At 44.8% G+C, this 19,390-nt stretch overlaps 1 protein-coding gene across 1 annotated transcript in view; it reads left to right on the plus strand.

Annotated features, from left to right (window-relative positions):
- Nucleotides 1–19,390, plus strand: part of slc24a3 (solute carrier family 24 member 3) — a 363,621-nt gene that overhangs the window by 305,137 nt on the left and 39,094 nt on the right. The window contains exon 7 of the mRNA XM_067989393.1: nucleotides 8,407–8,481. Coding sequence (XP_067845494.1) covers nucleotides 8,407–8,481 — 75 coding nt within the window. The remainder of the gene's footprint in view (nucleotides 1–8,406; nucleotides 8,482–19,390) is intronic.

Below are 19,390 nucleotides of genomic sequence, written 5' to 3' on the forward strand. Positions count from 1 at the left end.
ATTGTGGGGGGGCGGTGGGAGATCACTGGGGTGGGGGGGTTGGAGATCGTCGGGGGGTCACTGAAGGTAGGCTTTTTGGGCCTGAGGGAAGCACTCCTGCTCCTTCAGGCCCACAAGCAGAGCTATAAAGGCACCTACCTGCAGTTACGGGCCTTCTCGCCTCCTCTCACGTGGTGTGAAGCAGAAGGCCCGGGAATTCCAGCCCCCAGGGAGTAAAATCAAAAAAGCTTTGAAGATGGAGGCCCGCAGCCTTCTTAAAAGCTCTTAATTTCCGACCTGCCTCTGAGAGCGGGTTGGTCGCCTGCCCCTCGTCCCACCCCAGTGAAAACCGGAAATGGGCGGGTAGGGGGCGGGTTTTCGATTGTTGCAATTGTTACTGCCCCCCCCTGCCCCCAACCCACCCATTTTTCCAGGCTAAAATCATGCCCATGGTTATTATCTGTGAGGGACCATCCTGTTCCCAAATAGTGGGTTGAGCACCTGAATGGATTCTTGTACAAGACTTGCTGAATGTCGCAATCAAATCGTGTGCAAGAACCACAAGAAACGACAGCAGCTGTATTTCCTGAAATGAATAGCATACAGGCGAGATAATTGCGTGCATGGATTGAGCAAACTGCAGCTGAATGTTTGCACAGATTGCTTCTTTGTTTTGGTTCTGTTTGAGCTTGTATTTATACATTGATTCATTTTGCTACATCAGGAAAAACAGCAATCGTCCTGTGGCAAAACCCCACCGTCATTCGATGAATCACCAATTCATCGGGTTTTTTTGGAAATGTTTGAAAGAGGAATGTTGGCCAAGGCACAGGGAGAACTTCCTGCTCCTCTTCATCTAGTGCCATGGGATCGCTGACGTCCATCCCAAAACACTAAAATGGGAGACTTTAACACCTTATCTAACTGGAGGTATATCTGTTTCATTAGTATTAACGATATGTCCTCAGACGAGCACAGTGAATTATTTTGTGCAAACTTCCAAAAACTGCTATGGTAATTAAATACTAACCGTTTCTGGAGGTACTGGTGGTCTATAGATACTCTCTCAGGCGATTGGCAGGAGTACTTGGCACAGATGCATAATGTTGTCCAATGATAATACTCTATGCATTTATTAAAAACCATGTGTAATCTTCTGAATCGTTATAAAATGAGATATCAATGTCGTTCATGTATTTACTCATCAGTTGCGAGTTTCTGTCATCATATCAGCATACCAGCACTTTTGTGGGTGGATCTGGGATTGGAACCCTCTTCTGCTGGGTTTGGGCTGTAGTACCTGACTTGATGTGAAGCCTTCCATGTGTGTGCTGCTGGGAGCTCGTTGCCATACGTTAAAATGAGCAGCAATGGGGTTGGAGTCCTCAAATCCTGTGAATTGCACCCAGGGTAACTGAGAACACAGTATAAGAGGCACACCTATTGCCAGTCTCTGCTGACACTGACGGAAGTGCTAGACTTTGGAACCTGCAGAAACTTTCACGTGAGATTGCTGGAGTTACACTAGAGCCTTCAAAGCACTTTCTTGCCTTGCATCTGGATTGAACTGGACTTACATCAGACAGCCTGAGGGCCTCTGAGGCCACCAGGAAATTTTTTCCCCCATCCACGCCAAGAGGTTCTGAGGACCAAGTGTGGGATTCTCAATAAGCATTCCCTTGTATGCAATTTTAATGGAGGAGCAGTGGAGAATGGAGTAACAGAGAGTGAGCCAGCAGTTGAGGAGACGTTGCCTTTCATGATATTGCCCTCCCTCAAAGAATTTACAGGCCATGCAAATCCTATGAAGACCTTTATGAGGAGCTATTTGTTAGATGCATGTGCTTCATCAAAGAGGGAACATGGGAGCTACGCCAGCTACTACACGAAGACCTGCAGCCAAGATCATCTGCCTGGGCACCAATGCCTGTGGCTGTAAAGGTGACGACCGCACTCAACCTTTATGCCTCATGCTCACTTCGAGCAGCCAAGAGGGATCTGCGCAGTATCACATTCAGTGAGTGTTAGTTGAGGAGCTGATTGGTAGGAGCTTGCACAGTATCACTTAGAGTGCTGTCTGGGCATGCAGTCGCCAGGTAACAATTACACTTTATAGGAGAGCTTGGAATTCATCCAGTTTGATGCCAGGCAGCGGAGTGATGGGCCCATCCAGTTTGATTGGGTCGTTGGGTTTCCTAAAGTGAAGGGTGCGTTGGATGGCATTCCCATACCGTTGCAATCTCCTGCCAATCAGCCCCTCAACTAACACTCACTGAATGTCCACATTGTGATCAGATCCAAAGCATCCTTCACATGAATAACAGATTTTCTGGAAGTTGGCATGATGCATTCATCCTCAGGCATTCTGCCCTCCCTGAATTCGTCAAGGAAGACAGTCAAGCGAACTATTGGCTTTGGGGTGACAAATGTACCCCTTTCTAACATATATGATGACCTCTCTCAGAATTTCAAGAACAGCAGCAGAGGAGCACTGTAACAAGGTACATACATGTCTCTACCTGAGTGGTTATTGAGAGGACCATTGGATAGATCAGAGGGGCTTTGCAATATTCTTCAAATCAAGTGTCCTACATTGTTTGAGCTTCTTATGACCAACATTTCCATCCAAAAAAAGTCTAGACATGGAGATTCTTGGCGAGGTGGCCCTACCTGCTTTGGAGACAGAACAAACAGAGTAGAACAACAGGAGGAACATAACTCAGAGAACTCCTCAGTGCAAGGGACATCAAAATTCAAGTTATCATCTGTTTATGTTTTCATCTGTTTAACACAGTCTATCATTGTCACCACTATCAGAACTCTTCCCCCACCCTCATATAAACGACCAATCCTTCAATCCAATACCCATTCTACAATAATACATCACATTGGACGTCTCTGGACCTACATGGCCAAATCAGTTACAATCATCTGATTCAATAAGTCGGTACTAAATAAGTGTACTATTTCCTGTGGGACTGTAATCTCCAGGAATAACAGAGCTTGGCATAAGAGCGCATTCTCCTCAACTCAACGGTGTCTTGCTTCAGGAGGACCAGGTGGACTGCCTTTAGTCCGGCTCCTACCTTTCGACCTGTCTGGTTTGGGTGGCTCTACTAAGAGTTGTACACCCGCCATGTTAGCTCAGGAGGTCATAGGAGCATGGAAGAAATCCCACCACATCAAAGTGTAGCCCCTAGGGAAGGCGGTGAGGTGAGGCCTGCAGTGAGTCTCCAGCTATCATCCTGCTGCCTTTGCTCTGCACATGTTGACAAACTGTTGACTCATTGGCAGTTGACGTTTGTGTCAGCAGCTTCCAGTCACTATCTTAACACCCACAGTCTGATGACTTTATTTAGACCTTCAAAAGGCTGAACTCTGTGGATATAACTAACCTGTCCATAGCTTGAATACTTCAGTAGGATGTAATGCATAAAGGAGTAATTAGAATAAAAAAGATATGGCATGTAGCGATTATTCAGAGTCAAGGGCAAGAAGGAGTCTTGTATGTCCCTACAGGCAGTGTAGCTATTTTAAGTCTTCACGTCATGTACCTATTTCACTATTTGAAACCTGTTGTGCTGTGACTGCATCACTGTTTCTCAAGGAGTAAAAATGAACAGTTATAGCCTTTGTGGTGCTCAAAATAAAACAGCGAGCTCCCACCACCTTAACCCTTTCACTAGCACAAGCCTAGATGGTTTGAACCAACTGCCATCCTTACTAATTGTTTTTTGTTTTACACTCTTTGTTTTCTTATGGTTTAAGCAATAGGAATTCACCTGTCTGTCAGATTCTGTGCATAGAATACACGCAAAGCAAATCCAGATCTCACGATGTGTACCCGCATTCATCGGAAGGTTATGTGGTACCAAGTGCTTCTGTGTTGGTCCAACTGGTCAATGAGAGAGTTAATTCCCCAGGGAGCTACCCCCTCAGGTCCCACACAATCGCTACTCACACAATTGGGAGCTGGGCAGAACCTTTGCTTTAATCGAAGCCTTACATCACAGTGACTGAGAAACAATTGTTGCTGCTGAGTTCGAAAACCCCAGTCTGATCTCTGATAGCAACATGTCAAGTTTTTATTGCTCTCATCCATCACATCAAACAGTCACCACTAAAAATGTGATTTGATTTGATTTGAAACAGTATGTTTCAGATGCACTAGCAGTATAGGTAGGTACTTGCCCTATTTATTGAGTTAGGCAGTGGACTGCGGATGTTTCAGTTTTTATTGCCGTGATTTCTTAAAACTATGCTCATGTGGTACCTGTGGGAACGCTCTACTGCTAATAACAGACCTAGTGCTGTCTTTGTGGAGATAATATTGCTTCACGCACATATATCATGTTATATTTCCCTTGTACTGTGTTTGAGCAGCACTGCAAACACGCAGGTACCCGTACTCATTGGCACTCCCAAGTTTTTTGGATGAATCTTGAGTTGTATTGTATGCAGCTCACTCTCACGCACACCCCTCTTCTTCCTGGGCCACGCACACATTCAGTTTGATTACTATCTTGAGTCTACCTGCCTTGATGGGGCTGGCAGGGGGGCAAGGAGGGAGGACAAGGGTTGACTGAGGATCATTCACGTTGTGTCAGCTGCAGATGTTATAGTAGAGCCAATGAACCTTAATGTGCAATCAGACAACTTGCTGTTTATGTTAATTGATCCAATCAGGGGTTTGACGTCATGTTCGTACTTGATTAAAAACTTTGTATGTGAAACAAATTGAAGACACAGAATGAGGAATACTGGGCTACCACTTAGATCGTACGAATAGGCTGATGTGAGAACTGACGAGTGAGAACAGTTGTGAGTGAGTTATGGTTAGGGTTATAAGTGGGATATAAATTGTACCTAACATTCTGTTTGCACCATGTATTACAACAGCAGCAATAACAGCTGGCATTTTTATAGTGCCTTTAACGTAGAAAAACAAAATCCTTTACAGAGTTTAAAATCTAACAAAGACAAATTAGGTCATCGACAAGTCTCCTGCAAAAGGTAAGCGGGGGCCTAATTAACATTCAAAAGTCGCGGCCTGATGACATCATCGGCGGCGCGACTTAAATCTAACAGTGAGTGAGGGGGAGGTTCGCGCGGTGGGATATCCGACAGCCGATCCAAGCCGGGAGGTGCCGACAGGCCAAAGTAAGTGCTGAAGATCTGCTCTTTTGTGAGCCGGGAGGAGCAGGAGTGCTGCCCCCAGGCCTCGCGAGGAATCCTTCGGCCTCCCCCAGCCTGGATCGCGGCCCTGAAGTTCACCCACCCCAGCCCTAATCGCAGCCCCATTGTCCTCTCTCTCCTTTCCCAGTGGCTGATCGCGGCCCAGTTATCCCATCTCCACTCCCTCCTGATCGTGGCCCTGTTGTCCTCTCTCTCTACCCCCCCCCCCCCCAACAATCGTGGCCCTGTTGTCCTCTCTCCCTACCCCCCCCCCAACAATCGTGGCCCTGTTGTCCTCTCTCTCTATCCCCCCGCCCGCAACAATCGTGGCTCTTTTGTCCTCTCTCTCCCGCCCCTCCCGATCGTGGCCCTGTTGCCCTCTCTCTCTCTTTCTCTCCACCCCCCCGCCAATCGCAGCCCCGTTGTCCCCACTCCCTCCCCCTCCCCCCCCCGATCGTGGCCCTCTTGTCCTTTCTTGCCACAACCCCCCCCCCCCCCCCCGTGGCCCTATTGTCCTCTCTCTCGCCCCGCCCCTCTCCCGATCGCGGCCCCGTTGTCATCTCTCTCTCCCCCTCCCCCCCTCCCAATTGCGGCCCTGTGGTCTCCTCTCTCTCTCTCTTCCTCCCCCCCCAACCCATGGCGGCCCAGAGGTTCAATTCTGCACTCACTGCCTGTTTGTTTGCGCTCCCACCCGCCGGCCAGTCTGTCAATCTGGTCGGCTATCGGGCGAGAGTCTGCAGTAGATTATTTAAATGAGGCGGTGCCATTAAGATCGGTAGGGCCTCCACGTGCCCGACTTTGCTGGGTTTTCTCCATGCCAGCACGCTCCCACGCATCCTCTCCACTAATATCGGAGCCTGTGTCAACATTCAAGATTAATTGGATAGGTGGGTGAAGGAAAAGGGGGTAAAGATATATTGGAACAGGATGGGTAAGTGTGCTAAGTACTATTTGCCCGCATGGAGGGTAAACGCCAATGCAGACTGGTTGGGCCAAATGGTCTGTTTCGGTGTTGTAACTTCTATGTATTTCTATGTTCCCTGTTTCATTGTCCCTGGTTTCTCACAAGTAACTACTCCACAGCCAATGTACTAATTCTTTTCAGGTAGATTAAATCCACCCTCAATCTTTTTCCCATGAATGTAAGCAATCTTACAACACCAGGTTATAGTCCTGTTGGACTGTTGGACTATAACCTGGTGTAAGATTGCTTACATTTGTCCACCCCAGTCCATCACCGGCATCTCCACATCATTTTTCCCATGAAGACAGAGTAGGGTGTCTTCATGCAGTGACATTTGTTGCTCTTAAGATAATTTTTAAGGACACATTTACACAGAAAAATGGATAGAATTGTGGAATATAATCTCCAAAACACCAGTAAAACTCCTAGAATTGTATGTAATTAAAATTGGATTTGATTGACTCATTCGCCGTAAACCAGTGGCCCCTAATTACAAATGGATGGAACTGTAGACTGTGATCTCCAGCACGCTGGTAAAGAGCAGGATCCCAGGTTATCAGGACGGAATTTGACTTATTCAGTCACTGTTGACCAGTGGCCTTGGTCAATTCCATTATCTCAAAAGTCCTCAGCAAAACTCGGTCTCTTCTATGAGACCAGCAAAGAGTGATCCCTTTCTGTGGAGGGAATGGGATGCCATCCCCATGCATTCAGTTCATAAGCTGCTGAAGTAAATTGTGCTATCGTTTCAAGCCGTCAGTGTTTCATGAGAAAAGTCGGCCTGTTTCACTGGGGTCAGAGGTTGTCACTATCAACTAATCAGATTATTGCTTGGGGTCGGAGGCTCTGAGAATCAGTCAGATCAGTTGAAGAGCAGGACTGAAGCCTGTTGGAACCATTCGAATTGGTCAGAGGGCACGATTGGAATAAATCAAGCAGACTTTCTTTCCTCTTGTTGTTTGTTGTAAATGACCTTGAGGGTAGAAAATATTGCACAGAATTACATAAAATGTGCAACCCAGAAACAGGCCATTTGGTGGGCATGGGGCACGGGTGGGCACAGGGGTCGCGAATCATGGGGGATGGGACCGGGGGTCAGTCACGGTGGGGGTGGGCGGGATCGGGGGTCATCGCGGGGGTCCGCGATCGTTGAGGGTCGGGGTCGGGGGTCCGCGATCAGTGGTGGGGGGGATCGGTGCAGGTTGGCTTGCTGGGCCTGGGGGAAGCACTCCTGCTTCTCCAGGCCCCATAAGCTGTACCTTTCTGGGCACTTACCTGTTAGTCTCGGGCCCTCTCACCTCCTTTCACGAGACGTAAAACAGAAGGCCCGGGAATCCCGGCCCCCCGGGTTGAAATCGGGAATTAGTTAAAAATGGAGGCCTGAAGCCTCCTTGAAAGGTTTTAAGGCCTGACCCACCTCCTGGGAACGGGTTGGCCGCCCCCTCTTGTCCCGCCCCCGTGAAAAACGAAAATGGGTGGGTTAGGGGCGGGTCTGAAATGGTGGCAATTTTCAATGCCCCCCTGCCCCTAACCCACCCAGTGTTTTTTACTTTTAATATCGAGCCCTACGTGTTTATTTAGTATTTTTTTTTAATTCATGTTCTACACAGGAACATTCTGGAGCATGCCCGGCTGTTGTCTTTATGGGAAGGTTTATTTTCTTCTAGACTGGTTGCAGCCTCCTTTTTCTGGATAAGGAGGGTGTTCCCTGATGTGAACGCATTATTTGGCACCTCTGTCAGTGTACTTACAGAATTATATATTCTATCAAATATTTTGGGGGGGGATATGTCGACTTTATTTTAGTTTGTCAGCTTTTGCTAGTTTTCTAGGTTGGTATGGATGATAAATGGATATTTACAGGGCTTCTCAGCAAACACAGTATTCACAAAAGAATCCAAGATTGGTGAGAAACTCTCTGCCTATAACTGATGTTATTTAGCCTGTAAAGTTACCGTCCCCTTCAGCACTCTATATTGCAGCATGCTCCATATATTCTGTCAAATGTAGGAAACACACTGGACATCCACTTGTATAATGCTATCTTTAGGAGTAATGCATGTAGGTAGCAAGAGGTGTGTTGTAGACTGTCTTAGAATCTCTCTATTTGAGAAGGAATTACAACCTTATCAGTAGTTGTGTTGTATTAATGAGCATTGTAGAAGGGGGGTATTATACAGGAAACCCAAACTATGTTATCCCACTTCATAGTACCCTTACATACAACGTTGACATTTGACTCATTTGCCTTTCAAGTAATGTGTTCTCTCTGCTCTGTCTGCTTACAGGTTGTGCCATTGACTTGGTGGTCGTTGATCAGAGATTCCACTTACTACACTTTATCGGTGATGACCCTCATGTTGGTGAGACTGTTACCTAATTCTAATGCAGAAGCAAACCATCTGTAAAAAGCTGGGAGGGACATCAGGGGCAAGTTCTGGGAGTTGAGGTGGGGGCGGGAGGGGAAGTGGACTATAACCCATATCAAGAAAATAAACAGTGGGCACATGTCTTCCTCATCTTGCCCCCTCCCCAGTGGTTGCACCCATTTTCTAATGGTCAAAAAAAGTTTTACTTGGGGGGGGTTGGGAAAAAACAGAACATTGCAGGCAGGACTCCTTCTCCAGTGATTTGCCTGTCAGAGTTTACAAGAAGACTAATTCAACACAGAAGCGATATTTAATTGACTTTTGTCCACTCGACCATTAGGGGAGGCCTTTTCACCATTGCCTGGACACATGCCAACACCTTTAGCGAAAGCAGACGAAGTAGATCATGCTGCCGAGTCTCCTTGAGCACCACCGTTGTCCTGTGTTTAGGCAACAGGTGGGACAAGCCTTGTCTGACTTACTATGCTGAGACGGAACAGTCCAGTCCAGTCCAGCAATGAAGCCTCCAGATTATGGTGAACCGGAGTGAACAGCCTGCTGTATAACCTGAGCCCATTTACGCCCTTTCTATTCCAAGGATTGGTCTATGACCACGAGGCCTGATCCTTTTAACGGTCAAGGTCAGGTGATGCGTGTGACCTCTGCGATGTAATCAGTCCTGTCAGCTTTCTTCCTCTGCTGGAGTTTATTCATTTTCCAAAGGAATGATCCTCCTTCATATTTTTCTACTTGCTGTAAAGTTCCAATCTCTTTAATGTATCTGCTCTTTGTGCTGAAATAGTGCTGAGTGAGTCTTTGCATAATTTTTCTTTCTTCATTTTTTCCACCTGTGATGTAATGTAAAATTTTGCAAAGTAGACTTAGAAAAGAAACCCCCCAGAAAATTACATTAAATGCCTATTAAATTTGGATGGACAAATTGACAGTGGACTTCATTTTGTCTCTTCACTCTCTTTTGAAATGCCGTTATCATCCATTTCAGGACTTGCTATTGAATTGTGTTACAATAAAGCAATGCTGTTTCCACTTTACAAGATGATTGCTAATACACCTCCATGGCTTGAAGCAGTTCTGTCTGATACACAGTTACTCAGAGGTTATGTTCAGAGCTTTGCCAGTCAATCATACAGCATGTCTCCACACATTTGAAGATCCAAGTAAATTGAATCAGCACTTCTGGCTTTCTTTGAGGAATTGAGACTCCGTTCAATGCTCAAAGCCGTAATCGTGAAAGCTTTCTTTGTGGAACTGCCAGCAGATTGTACCTTGGTCTATTGCAGTTGATCTCTGTGGATTTCAGCTGAGTGCTTCAGAGCTGAAGCGTTTTATCTTCCTTTTAATATGTGATTCTGTACACGTTTGAGTTCTAGTGTACTTGAATTATTCTAGAAGAATTCCACTAATGTTCTTGGGCAAGTGGATGGAGAGAATGGGATGGGGAATTTTACAGGGCCGCCTGGCTAGTGGGGAGGGAGCCTGGTTCAGCCAATTGAAAAATTGGGGCTATTTTCATTAGAATAGAGGAGATTATGGGTTGATCTAATACAGGTCTTTAAAATTATGAAGGGATTGATAGAAACAGACTGTTTTCAGTGATTGAGAGGTCTATGACGGGGGACATAGATATAAGATTAAGTATAAGAGATGTGGGATAGAGTGGGATAAACCTTTTTCCACAGAGGATTGTGAAGCTGTGGAATGCACTACCAGAATTAGTTACTGAAGCAAAGATCATCTCAACGCTTAAGAATAGGTTACATAAGTGGTTGAAAGAAAGGGGGATAAAGGGATATGGGAACATGGCAGGCAAAAGGGATTAGGACTACTGCTTATGTGGAGGAGAAACATGGCAACACGGACTGGTTAGATCAAACGGCCTGTTTCTGCGTGGTAATTTCTATGTAATATGTAATACTTATTTTTTGCTATGTCCTTGATTCAAATATTTCATTACATCCTTTAAGGCGTGATGATTTACCAAGATAAGTCACTGAGGTTGACCCAGCTTTGAGTGAAATTCGTCAATCTAAATATTCCCAGTGTTTAGTTCACTTATGTGAAACTGCATAGAATGACACTAGTGCTAATTTCCAGATTGTGGCCGTTAGAACATTTCAGACGCTTGTACAATAAGGAACTCAGAAGGAATCTGGCAGACTCGAATTTGTAACATGCACATTTAGGTCATGTCTCCAGTGGCTTCCCTCCATTGGGTATCGTTTACCTGAGTTGCCTTGCTCAAAATACCCATTTGATGATCTTCCTTGTGTGAAACCAGCTACCGCTGGACGAGCTACCTCATCTGTAGCATCTACAATCCAATCACATCCAGTTGACTCTTCCATGGTGCTACAAGAGCCATTCTGGGTGAACTGAGAGCTCCTTTATTGCGTTGCTTGTGTTCAGTAGCACAATGCTACATCTGGCAAAATCTGTGCATTTTTAGATTTAATGCACAAATCTAATTGACTCTCTGTGTATATGTGATATAATTGTTAGGGCTGAGTTCTTGTGCAATCTGTGTGAATGATGCAGCCTCCTGAAACACCACTGTACAGGTAGTGCTGCTGGCTCTGGAACAGCAGTCCAAAGTGGAGCTGTCAGGAAGTCTTCAAACTATATTTAACTCAAACTCAATATATTCCGATGGTCTTAACATTTTAATTTAACCTGAGGTCAAAACGACTTTGTTTCTCACTCTGCCAGCTGCGCAACCTAGAAGAACAGCAACTCACATTTATATAGTGCCTCTAACACCCCAAGGTGCTTCACAAATAGACCTAAAAAAAAGGCAGCAAGCTAGGAAGGCATAAATTAGGAGTGGCTGTCAAAAGCTTGGTCAAATCAAAAGAAGGTTTGTACAGGTGGAGAGGTTTGGAAGGGAGTTCCTGAGAGTAGAACTGAGATGTCTGAAGACTCTGCCACCATTGGTGGGGCCAAGGGAATTGGGAGAGGGGGGCTGCGGGAAACACAGAGGTCAGAGTAATGGAGCATTCGGGGGGAATAGAGGGATGGAGGAAATTGCAGAAACAGGGTGGGATTGGAGGCAATGGAGGGATTTATAGACGAGGAAGGGAACTTTAAATTTCATGAGTAATTTGAGATATGAAATATGCTTGGGAGGAAAAAGGTGACTTTGGACCTATGGTTCCCAGAGCTGGGGGTTTCCTCATATCATTTCTGCGCCTGTTGTAAACTAATTGATAGAGACTGATTGCTATGATTGGTCAACAACTCCATTATCATTGTATCATACGAGCATCGGAACGGTAAAAGGCGAACTAGATGGACCTTGGGCTTTTTTCATCTATGTTCTTATGCACTGAGGAATATTGCATAGAATGACCTAGAATTTTACAGCACAGAAACAGGCCACTTGGCCCAACAGGTCTGTGCTGGTGTTTATGCTCCACACGAGCCTCCTCCCACCTTACTTCATCTTACCCTATCAACATATCCTTCTATTCCTTTCTCCCTCATGTACTTATTGAGCTTCCCCTTAAATGCATCTATGCTATTCGCCTCAACTACTCCATGTGGTAGTGAGTTCCACATTCTCACCACTCTCATAAGTAACGACGTTTCACCTGAATTCCTTATTATCATAGAAGTTTACAACATGGAAACAGGCCCTTCGGCCCAACATGTCCATGTCGCCCAGTTTATACCACTAAGCTAGTCCCAGTTGCCTGCACTTGGCCCATATCCCTCTATACCCATCTTACCCATGTAACTGTCCAAATGCTTTTTAAAAGACAAAATTGTACCCGCCTCTACTACTGCCTCTGGCAGCTCGTTCCAGACACTCACCACCCTTTGAGTGAAAAAATTGCCCCTCTGGACCCTTTTGTATCTCTCCCCTCTCACCTTAAATCTATGCCCCCTCGTTATAGACTCCCCTACCTTTGGGAAAAGATTTTGACTATCGACCTTATCTATGCCCCTCATTATTTTATAGACTTCTATAAGATCACCCCGAAACCTCCTACTCTCCAGGGAAAAAAGTCTCAGTCTATCCAACCTCTCCCTATAAGTCAAACCATCAAGTCCCGGTAGCATCCTAGTAAATCTTTTCTGCACTCTTTCTAGTTTAATAATATCCTTTCTATAATAGGGTGACCAGAACTGTACACAATTGGATTTATTTGTGACTTTCTTATATTTATGGCCCCAGTTCACAAGTGGAAACATCTTTTCTACGTCTACCCTGTCAAACCCCTTCATAATTTTAAAGACCTCTATCAGGTCAGCTCTCTGTCTTCTCTTTTCTGGAAAAAAAGAGCCGCAGCCTGTTCAGTGTTTCCTGATAGTTGTACCCTCTCATCCTTGTAAATCTTTTTTGCACTTTCTGCAGTGCTTCTATATGCTTTTTGTAATATGGAGACCAGAACTGAGCACAGTACTCCAAGTAACCAAGGTTCTATACAAGTTTAATATAACTTCTCTAATTTTCAATTCATTTCCTCTAGAAATGAACCCCAGTGCTTGGTATGCACTTTTTTTAGGCTTTATTAACCTGTGTCACTACTTTCAATGATTTGTGAATCTGTACCCCTAGATCCCTTTGCGCCTCTGCTCCATTTAGATTCTTATTTTCCGAGGAGTAGTGGCCTCCTTATTCCTCCTACCAAAATGCGCCAGCTCACACTTACCTATATTGAAATTCATTTGCCATTTATACGTCCATTCTGCAAGTTTGATAATGTCTTGTATTTTGTCGCAGTCTTCCTCAGTATTAACCAGGCCCCCCAATTTGGTGACATTCACAAATTTTGATATTGTACTTCTGATTTCCGAGTCCAAATCATTAATGTAAATGGTGAACAACAGTCGTCCCAGCACCGATCCCTGTGGAACACCACTTCCCACCGTCCGCCAGTCTGAGTAACTACACTTAACCCCTACTCTCCATTTTCTGTTTTGTAGCCAGCTTGCTATCCATTCTGCGACTTGTCCCCTGACTCCACCTGCTCTGACCTTAGTCATGAGTCTACTAGGCGGTACCTTATCGAAGGCCTTTTGAAAGTCCATGTATATTATATCCACTGTATTCCCCTTGTCTTGCATATGGTGTCTTGAATATGGAGCCAGTGTAGGTCAACACACCATAAGGCTTAAGAACCTGAATCGCAAATGGTTACAGAGTATCTCTGTCCAAAGAGCAAGTACATAATTATTTTTTTTAAATGTAATAGAAAATTTAGTTAATCAGATTCTTCCAATCATTAAACACCACTTTATAAGATCAAACGAGTAGTGAGGCTGGTGGGGAGGGAAGGCGAAGCCAGCTTATTGGGAAATAGTATTAAACATTTATAGAGTTACACATGAAGTTGTAGAAAAGATATAATTAGATGAAGTTTTAATTCATTTAGTTACAACTGTAAGATGTCACATAGTTCATTAGTAACTTCAGTCGTCAAATATTAACATTAATATCATCATTAGACTGTTACCCTTTCTATCACAACAATTAAGGGTACTTAAAATTCTATCTGCAGGCATTTTGTTTATTGTATACCTGGATAGAACAGCTGAATATTGAGCTTTCCAACAGTTTCTCTACAGTTTTTAAGTAAATCTCGTAAATCAATTAAATTTTCATCAAGTTACTCAAAAATTAAAATGGAGCTACAGGCATTTGTGCCTTCAGAATATTATAGAGTATTATTAGTCTAAATTATGATCCAATTATATATTTATTGTGCATTAGTACTGTAATTATGATCCTGCTAAGCTGAAAATACTTTATGTGTAGTTGATTAGCGAATATACCAGCCTCCTTGCTCCTCTCCTGCCTGCATCCCCCAAGGCTAATCGTGGCCTTCTATTCTAACTTATTCTTTCTCAGCACCTCAAAACTGTGAACTCCTTACTTACCTTCCTTAGTCTTTTCCCCCCTCTTACAATCTTCAAACTTTTAAAACCCAAGCTTGGTGCCACCTAATTGTTACACTCTGATTTTCCTGATCTTCTCCTCTGGTTTTTTTTCAACCCTGGTGGTTCCCTGCACTGTGGGCCTTTTCACCTTTGACCTTGGCTTGTCAATTTAGATAATGGAAAATGAAGTACCAATGAATGCGTTTAAAAAATCTTACCTTTTTGAATCAATTAAATAATGGTCCTTTAATCAAATTTTTGTTTCATGATATTAGAAGGACTGTGTTTCTGCCTACCTCGTTATAAAAAAATGTTTTTCTTTTCATTTCTTTGCTAAAATCCAAAGGAAATAAAAGAAAATTGCATTTATATAGTGCTTTGAGACATTGAAACATCTGAAAATGCTTCACACCATGAATTACTTTGTTATTATGTAAACAAACTTAGCGTTCATTCTGCACAAGCAAAGTCCCACAGGCAACAGTAAGATGAAATCCCTCCATGGTCTCGCCCCTCCCTATCTCTGTATCCACCCTACAACCCTCCGAGATCTCTGCACTCCTCCAATTCTGGCCTCTTGTGCATCCCCGATTTCCTTCGCCCCACCACTGGCGGCCGTGCCTTGAGCTGCCTAGGCCCTAAGCTCTGGAATTCCCACCCTAAACCTCTCCGCCTCTCTCCTCCCATAAGACGCTCCTTAAAACCTACTTCTTTGACCAAGCTTTTAGTCACTTGTTGTAATGTCTCCTTTGGCTCAGTGCCAGTTTTTGTCTGATTACGCTCCCTCAGCTAGGTAGACAGGCAGAGAGGTTTAGGGAGGGAATTCCAGAGCTTAGAGCCTAGGCAGGTGAAGGCACGGCCGCCAATAGTGGAACGATGAAAATCGGGGATGCAAAAGAGACCAGAGTTGGAGGAGCGCAGAGATCTCGGAGGATTGTAGGGCTGAAGGAGGTTACAGAGATAGGGAGGGGCAAGGCCATGGAGGGATTTGAAAACAAGGATGAGAATTTTAAAATCGAGGCATTGCCGGACAGGAAGCCAATGTAGGTCAGCGAGCACAGGGGTGATGAGTGAACAGGACTTGGTGCGAGTTAGGATACGGGGCAGCAGAGTTTTGGATGAGCTCAAGTTTACGGAGGGTGCAAGGTGGGAGTCCGGCCTGGAATAGTCGAGTCTAGAGATAACAAAGGCATGGATAAGGGTTTCAGCAACAGATGAGCTGAGCCAGGGGCAGAGTAAAAGGAAGCTCGGAGTAAATGGGAGCTTGGAAGCTTTGATCTCTCCTCCATAAAGCACCTACAACACGTAAGATTAGTATTTTCAGTGACCTAACACAGTTACATAGTTCTGCCAACCACATCTGAAGCTGTACATAAACCAGAAGCTGAAAAGTTATGGTGTTGGAGCTTTAACTTTATTAACTGTACCTGATATGTTTGGGGTTTGTCTGCCATCTAGTGGTTACTCCTGATGTCTACACAATTTATCAAGTCAACTGGTTGTTGCTGGAAACTGGAAGTAACTCATTGTGATTGCACTATTGCAAAGCAATCTCAACACATGAATGACTGACAATTACTCTCTGACGTACGTCTATGAACATGCTGCAATTTAATCATGTCTTTGTCATTGAAAAATAGAACCACATTACTAACAGACATTAAACAAAAATTATGAAATGAATGTCTTTCACAATGAAAAAAAGTCCATTTTTTTCTGATGGACACAACGAGAAACAAACTAAATGAGCAGTTAAATTTCTTCAAATGAAAATAAATTGAGGTGCTCGCATAAGTTCATAGGAACAGGAGTAGGCCATTCAGCCCCTCGAGCCTGCTCTGCCATTTAATTAGATCATGGCTGATCTGTACCTCAACTCCATTTACCCGCCTTTGTTCCATATCCCTTGATATCCTTACCTAATAAAACTCTATTGATCTCAGCCTTGAAAGCTCCAATTGTCCCCCAGCATCCACATCCTTTCGGGCCAGAGAATTCTACATTTCTACTATCCTTTGTGTGAAAACGTGCTTTCTGATTTCACTCCTGAATGGCCTAGCTCTAATTTTAACATTGTGTCCCCTTGTTCTTGATTCCCCCACCAGAGCAAATGGTTTATCTAACAAATCCTTTTAACATTTGAAACACCTCGATTACAGCACCCCTCAACCTTCTAAACTCAAGGGATTGCAAGCCATGTCTGTGCAACCTGGCCTCGTAATTTTTAAGCCATCATTCTTCATTTTTTACATTCCACCATGTAGATGCTTCTAAATTCATGAAATTTAGTTCCTCTGCCTGTAGATAGTTGTTCCATTAAAAGTGACCAAGTAACATTAGAGTATTGACCTGTCAGCTCAAGGACCAGAGCTTTAAGAGTGCGAGAGAAACCACAGCGCAAAACTGTCAAACTGTTCATAACTTGGCATTAATTGACACAGAATTGTCAATCTCACTGAGAAGCCAAAATGTGAGAAACAGAAATGCTGGTTGTTTGATGCAGACGCTTGAAGTAAACGATTCCGTTCGCCAGACTTGGCATCATTTTGAGCACAGTAACACCCCTGAATAAATAAATGGCGAGACACCTTGAATAACTTCATACATCTGTCTATAATATATTAAAAATGGAGCATGGTCACAGTACCATGGTATGGCAGTGTGAGGGTCACATTACGCGACAAGTGAGGCTGAACTAACGTCACACAATAGCCCAACTGTACTGAGCTGTCCGCTGTAAGGCAGCTCCACCAAACCATATAACGAAAGGCCTAGTATTCCCAATATGAAGCATAGCGACCCAAATCAAAAATATCTTGATATCAAAAACAAACCTTAAAAATCTTTACTTTGAGCTGGAGCTTGGAGCACCAAAAGCCTATCTTCCCGATCGCTGTGGAGTTGGTACATTTTCTCAAACCCGTGTAAATGTTGCAAACTTGCCAAAAGAGAATCTGCCACTCATTCAAAAGTTAATGAAAAGTATCAACCCTGCAGGGACTGGAGGTACACCAAAGTATCTGAGCGGCTAAAAGTATTCTTCCTCCCCTTCCCCCATCCCACTAAGCTGGAAAACGGGCCCCATTCTCTCAACCCCCCTGACGCGAGCAGGGAAACGGTCCTCTCCACAGAGTATGACGATGCACTTTTACCCTTGCACGCAACTGCCACGGTGGGCAGGATAATGGGTGCCCATACTCACCCCTTCCCCATTGAACATGGAACGGCTGAATACATTTCCTGTCTTCCCTCATTGAGTAGAAAAACACTCCTCCCCTCCCAATGGGCCAATAAACTCTCCCGCTTTCCCCCTCAAACCATAAAGTTGAGCCCCCTGCAGCAGAAAAATGTACTCCTTTCCCCCCCCCCCCAAACAATGAAAATCTGGCCACTATCGCCCCTAATCAAGAAGTAAAATGGACCCTCAGATCAGCCCCCATGTGTGGTAGGGGGTCTCCACCCCATTGGAGGGAAGGGGAGCCCCTCCTCCTTCGCTGAGGTGCTTGGTCAAGGAACAACACCCTTCCCCCCCCAGTCACTGAGGTGATTTCTCAGCCTTTGCTTCCTCCATTCCTATCCCCCTCTTTCATTCTACCTTCCCCTCCACCCTTTCTTCTTTACCCTGTCCCCTTCCTTTCCCTCTCCTTTATTTCCTTTCCCCCTCTCCTCTCCCGTCCCTGATCCCCATCTCTATTCCCACATTCCTCTTCACTCTCTCTCTCTTTGCCCTCACCTCTCTTGCCTTCCTTCCTTTCATCTTTCCTGCACCTCTCCCCTTCTCCTCTCCCTCTCCCTTCGCTCCACCTCTACCTCCTCTCTCTCCTTCTCCTCTTCCTCCACACCCCGCCCACTCCTCCAATCTGCCTTCCACCACCAGAGTGTACCCATCCTCTGACCCTAACCCTGTTTGACCTTGATCTTGACTCCCCGTGTGCAACTCCACAGAAGATTGGCTCGTAATATATTTTTTAAATGGAGCATCTGCATATGTCAAAATGGAGCTACCACACTTTATTACAGATACAAATCAAATTTAAAATGCTCTATGCTTCCAAGCTGAAGCCTGAAACTGAGAAGCCTGTTGCATTTTGTAAAGTTCTCTAACCAAATAACAAGTACACTCTGAATTTCCTGAGGATCTGTTTACTTAACAATTTGAATTTGTGGCCTTAAAGGACACAGATCCACCTTATCAGAGGAATAATGCACTAAGCATCACTTCAGTCCTTATAAGACAGCGTATCTTTCATCTTGCCATTAACGAGGCCATGGGAGATCTGTTATATATTAAAGAATTTGCATATGCTGCACAATTCCTCTTCACAAACCTTACTTCCTGTTGTCACTATTTTTGGTCATACCTTTGGCAACAGTTATAACGTAATGTCAACTTTTGCCTCTGTCACGATGAAGTTGCAGGTTTCCCACTACCGATGGCGCTGTGGCTTCTTTTCCATCTCTCAGCTGCTGCTGTTTCTCCTTTGACTAATGCTTTTTTCCACCTGCTCTCCCATACTCCTGCCCTGCCTTTAAACTTTTTATTCACCTGCAATTGAAAGAACTCTCTTGCTCTGCTATGAGTGCCTCACTCAGTCCATGCTCCCAAAATTGGTATTGCCAGCTCTACCCTCCTGGAACAACACTTCCTAGCGGTTGGCCCTGCCCTCAAGACGATTTGCCCCTTCCGGCCCTGCTCCCGACAGCTTGGTCTTTGGCACTTTGCCTCATTTCACCCAGCTGCCTCCTTTCCCCACTCTCAACAGCATTTTGTGCCTTTTCTTCACCTTCTTTCCTCACCTGCCCAAAGGTGTCAAGTCTCCAGCCTCCCACCAGCCTCTGCTCCCGACTGAAAGCCTCACTCCCAATCGTAGGCTTGCTGGCTCTACCTCATTGCTCTTCTTCCCAGCCGGCCCCATTCCCACCCGACCACCCCCCAAACAAACTCCTGCCTCCAGGCATAGGGAGAGGATAGGGTTGGTGAGATGAGAGGTGGGGGGGGGGG

The sequence above is a fragment of the Heptranchias perlo genome, chromosome 8 (genome assembly GCF_035084215.1).
Source record: "Heptranchias perlo isolate sHepPer1 chromosome 8, sHepPer1.hap1, whole genome shotgun sequence".
Taxonomy (NCBI): Eukaryota; Metazoa; Chordata; class Chondrichthyes; order Hexanchiformes; family Hexanchidae; genus Heptranchias; species Heptranchias perlo.